Source organism: Sinocyclocheilus anshuiensis, unplaced genomic scaffold (genome assembly GCF_001515605.1).
Source record: "Sinocyclocheilus anshuiensis isolate Anshui unplaced genomic scaffold, SAMN03320099.WGS_v1.1 scaffold51, whole genome shotgun sequence".
Lineage (NCBI taxonomy): Eukaryota > Metazoa > Chordata > Actinopteri > Cypriniformes > Cyprinidae > Sinocyclocheilus > Sinocyclocheilus anshuiensis.
In genome coordinates, this window is record NW_015548296.1 from 4,735,720 (window position 1) to 4,740,985 (window position 5,266).

Genomic DNA, 5,266 nt, shown 5'->3' on the forward strand with positions numbered 1-5,266 from the left:
CAATTGGGAGTTTGTATCACGCAATTATGAGAAAAAAAGTCAGAATCGTGAGATAAAAAGTCGCAATTACTTTGCGATTTTTATTTTTTATTCAGTGGCGGAAACGGGCTTCCATACTAAGCTGACCAACACAAAATTACTTCCTTCCTGTTAGCAAACTGATTACTTTTAATCAGATTAGAAGATTTTGAAACTTTTCTTCTCCAGCTGAACTCACAATGACCTTGAAATACTTCAGAAGGGTCTGATATATTATTTTACCTCATTAATGTAGCTCATCTTAATTCAGTGCAAATCTATATAAAGCTCAATATATATAAGCTCAACTCTCTTCTTTGGTACCTGAAGAGCTTTTTCAAGTTCTGCAATGTTGCCGGCCTCCCCCACCAACACCACTCTCGTCTCAACTTTGGGCAATACATCTGAAAAAAAGAAAAGAAAAGAGGAAATAGACTAAATAGAGTGGGAGAAAATAACCTCTTTTGTTATGTTTGTGCTCAGTAAAACGGTCCACCACATGGAAATGTCAGTTGATATAAGGTTGATCGAGATGGATCGATCAAGGGCGGTTCACTTACCCTCTGACTCGTCTATGTGTAGACCCATGAAAAATTGCTCCTTTGAGGTCTCGGCCATCCGGGAGTCGTATACGGAGGAGTCCACCAGCAGGCTGTGGCCCGGCCCTAAAGTAACTATGCTGCTGTCAGCCATGGCACTGTGACAAGGGGTGGCGACCCAGTCCTGTCCACAATATCACAAGCTGGAGGAGTGACCAAGGGCGGCACAGAAATAAGAGACAAACAGTTGAGTTTCTAAGAGGGAATGATCAAGGTTAAAGGAAGGAGAGAATCTCTCTCTCATATATATATATATATATATATATACCAAAATTTATCAAAGCTTACTTCTTAAGATCTTTTAAAAAAATGCAGCTGCATAAATGCAACAATTAATCTGAATGCAACATTACATTAATAAAAAGCAATATGTCATATGTATTAAAATGCACATTTTAACAGGTAACGAAAGAAAGCATCACATATTGTAAAGATCTGTCAGGTTTTTAGAGAACAATGCGGTGACAGCTGATTGGCAGCTGCAATGCACTTGAGTGATATGGGCTAGCACAATAGCTAGCTAACTTCTAAACAAAATAAATTCTCTCCAACAGAGTGTTGTATTTAGAATTAAGCAGATGCATGATGGAAACTCACCGTATGAAAATGGGATAAGTCCAGATATGTGCTGGAAAGGTTCTGACGAATGAAGAAACACTGAGTTCAGCTGAGCAATCTGGGTTTATGTTAGCCGAACTGTTGATTAAAACTAAAGCGTGCGCACATGAACACCGCTCCCCGCGCAATGACACATAAAGTTAGTCTAAAGTGCAAAATAAAACGATAAAGTTAGGAAAATACGTTTTGATAGAATAGTAAGTCCATTGTATACGCTCTTTTGATAGGTGGCTCTGTTCAACTCACTCACTGAATTCAAAAAAGCAAGCAAACATGAGAGCCCAACGCCGATTGGCTGAGAGTGAAGAGCTCGACGGAAGTTCTGAGGTGACGCCTCTGATTGGCTGATGAATTCAAACGGCTACGCATGGCACGCTGTGGAGTCAGTCAGCGGCTCTCTGTCCCAGAATGAATGACATGTTTGAAGTGAAATGAACTGTATTTAACATTATGATTAAAACACAAGATACTGATGTAAACACAATGCTGCAATGCAACTCATAAAGCATCCAGGGAAAAGTTACACGCGAACTAAATGAGAATGTTTAACAAATAAAACAATTAAACTTATTGTTCATCAACATGCATAGTTTCCATCGAAATGCAATTATTGTAAATCGTCATAAATATAATATAATAATGGATTTTCAAGTAAAAGTAAAAGTATTAGTATTATAATTTATTATAGTATATTATGCTTCTACACTTGAAACCCCCATGGTATTTTAATATAATATAATAAGGGATTTTTAAGTGTAGAAGCATTAGTAATATATATCATATTATGCTTCTACACTTGATAACCCCATGGTACTATATAATAATATAATATAATAAACATGGGATTTTCAAGTATAGAAGCATATTTATATTATTATGTCATACCATATTATCTATAACTTCTACTCTTGAAAACCCCATATTAATTCATTATGGTTTATAATGGTAGCAACTACTGTAGTAATAATAGTATTTTAATGGAAGCTATGATTAGCATGGTAGATTATGATAAGTTGTTAACCAAACTAAATCAAGTCAATGTTTTATTGAACAAGTGAATGCATGATTCAATTATGAAATGTGTAAAATTCTCATTCGTTCACATCTTAAATCTGAACATTCCTGTCCAAAAAAAGCCATGTTATAAAAAATAAAACCCATCATCCTGCACTGTCCCGATGTGATGTCACCCCATTAACTTCCTTTAACCTGAGCAGAGACTCGGCCTGCCCTCCCCTTTCCTGCTGACAGAAGTCTTCTTCTTTCTTCTGCCCGGCCTGCTTTCAGGGGACAACGACTCATGATAAATAGACTGCCAGGTGTCTTCAAAATCTTTAGACACCTGAAGCCAAGGACAAAGTGAAGGCAGCCTGAGTGCACTTTTTTAAAATTCAGTTTCAATGCTTGTCACATCTCTCTTGGGTCTTTGTGTCCTGCTCTCTCCACTCTCTTTCCTTCTCGTCCGCCCCTCAGGAGTTTTTGGGAGTTTGAAAGACACCCTCTGTGGAACAAAGCCCAGTGAATCTTGCCTGGCCCTCTCTCTCGTTTCTGTCCTCCTCTTAGATGCACACTTCAGTGTCACACACTCTCTTAAAAAGCTCCTAATTACAACCAAAAACAGCCTGATGCACCAGTTTTCAACCCGAAGGTTCTTGGAAGAAGTCCATGGAGAACATTTAAAAAAATTCATTACATCTTCATGACATTTCTAACTTATATTTGGTTGGCTTTAATAGTCTCCATATGCAAAGTCACAGACATTGTTTTATAACGAATGTATTTCATTATGCATTTGGAAATGTATAGTTATGTAATATATATTCACATCAGCTGTAATATCGTCCGTAAGGAAGCTGTGAAAATCAAAATATTCACATATAAATGAACAGAATAATGATACTACCAAGAATCACATCAGCATTCAATATCAAATCTTTGTGCTTAGATATTTACATTTGTGACCCTGGACCACAAAACCAGTCATAAGGGTCAATTTTTGAAATTGATATTTATACATCATCTGTAAGCTGAATAAATAAGCTTTCCATTGATGTATGGTTTGTTAGGATAGGACAATATTTGGATGAGATACAACTATTTGAAAATCTGGAATCTGAGGGTGCAAAAAAAATCAAAATATTGAGACAATACCCTTTAAAGTTGTCAAAATGAAGTTCTTAGCAATGCATATTACTAATCAAAAATTAAGTTTTGATATATTTACGGTAGGAAATTTACAAAATATCTTCATGGAACATGATCTTTACTTAATATCCTAATGATTTTTGGCATAAAAGAAAAATCGATAATTTAGACCCATACAATGTATTTTTGGCTATTGCTACAAATATACCCAAGCGACTTAACACTGCTTTTGTGCTCCAGGGTCACATTTAAGAAACTATCGGAAAGTAATTAAACTATACCATCGTTAAATCGCAATCATATGTGGATATCGGCGGTTATGAGACAAAACTTTTGGCATCATTACGACATTCACTGTCATCCAGTTCTTCATGTCAAAGCAGGAAGGATACAGTACATCTGATTTCTGCATTCGTTTTAGCACAAACTGACAACATTCATGAGCAATACTGTAAAATAACAGTATCAGATGCTTTTACAGTACAGCTGGAATATTTATGCTACAACAATCATATTTTCTGAAATACATATAAAACATCTCCAGAGTAAATAGCCCACATTTTTACTATGTTTCGAGATTATTTATGTACAACCAGACCATGATAGAGATGAATATATTATATCAAGTAGAGGCAAATATTTGAAGAGGATTAAAGCTATTCAGCTTTACAAACAGCGGAGGATCAAAGCTTTACAGATGGCTTATACAACTTTCATGTCAGAATATAAAAGAGAGTATAAATATTGTACATTACATTAGAGAATATTAATTCATCAAAAGTGCTGTTTCTGATCAACAGTCTCATAAGCAAACAAGCAATAAGCAACAAAACAATCAAGTGTATTTGAAGGAACAGTTCACTCAAAAATGAAAAGAATTGCTGATAGCCATTGAAAAAATACTATGGAAGTCAGTGGCTATTTCTTCAAAATATCTTCTTTAGCAGAAGAAAGAAATTCATAGAGGTTTGGAATAACATGATCATTTTTGGGCGAACGATCCCTTTAAGCATTTCAGTGAAAGTTTCAGCAGGACAGAAAGGTCTAGAGTCTCTTCTTCTCAGTGTTTTCAAATGGCAGCCTCAGTGCAGATATCAGTGTCCGGCGTTCACAGAGATCCGGATATTTCTTTTCAAATGCCTCTGCGTTTGCTGCTAAGACACAGCAGAGGGAAAGAACGAAGGCTGCATGCTGAATTTCTGACTCACGACTACAGAATGTTGTCAATGTTACGTGGAATCCGTTCTGATCGGTCAGTTCACCTATTCCTTCAGTGGAGCAGATGTCTGTGTAGTATTACAAAAGATATCGAGCTGTTGTCGAGTATGGTGTATAAGCATCACGGTGCGTTCAGCATGCAAATCTGCCGTCCTGAGCAGAATGCGGCCCGGTGCTGTCATCTGCCTCCTCTGTATCGGTGAGGGCAGCGGTGCAGAGGTCACTGAAAATATCTAAAAAGCAGAGAATGAGAAGATGAGTGACGTACTATACAGTTTTTATCCCCATCGAGAGCAACAGGAAACGGGTGGCAAAATAAAACCAGACCTTGCAACAGCCCTCAATCACAGCAAGGACCAGATCCGTACAAACAAGAAAACAGAAATGGCATGACAAAGATGCAAACCTTCAGAGTTATTCCTGTGCTTTACTTCTTTTTAAATGGGATGAGGGTGTTTTGTTTCTGCCGGTAAGCACAGGTGGAGAAGCATGAAGAGCAACATGAAAAGCATACAAACACAACAGTATATTCAGCTCCAGACAGCTGCAGGGCTCAACAATAAGGATTAATCTATGAGATGATAAGGATGAAGCAATAAAAATATTTTTTTTTAAAGAAAACCTAACTTTAATTAAAAAAATGTAAATTTTACAAGTATATATATATA

The 5,266-nt window shown here is 36.7% G+C and overlaps 2 protein-coding genes across 3 annotated transcripts in view; both read right to left on the reverse strand.

Moving 5' to 3' along the window:
* Nucleotides 1-1,534, reverse strand: part of LOC107656069 (protein ECT2) — a 37,769-nt gene extending 36,235 nt beyond the window's left edge. The window contains exons 1-3 of the mRNA XM_016443748.1: nt 1,215-1,534; nt 579-760; nt 343-422 (exon numbers count right to left, since the gene is read on the reverse strand). Of these exons, the coding sequence (XP_016299234.1) occupies nt 343-422; nt 579-711 (213 nt within the window). The 5' untranslated portion in view covers nt 712-760; nt 1,215-1,534. The remainder of the gene's footprint in view (nt 1-342; nt 423-578; nt 761-1,214) is intronic.
* A 2,810-nt stretch (nt 1,535-4,344) lies between these two features.
* LOC107656072 (guanine nucleotide exchange factor DBS-like) overlaps nt 4,345-5,266 on the reverse strand; it is a 79,612-nt gene continuing 78,690 nt past the window's right edge. For both annotated transcript variants that reach the window (XM_016443750.1, XM_016443751.1), the window contains one exon: nt 4,345-4,831. In XM_016443750.1, the coding sequence (XP_016299236.1) occupies nt 4,831 (1 nt within the window). In that variant the 3' untranslated portion in view covers nt 4,345-4,830. The remainder of the gene's footprint in view (nt 4,832-5,266) is intronic.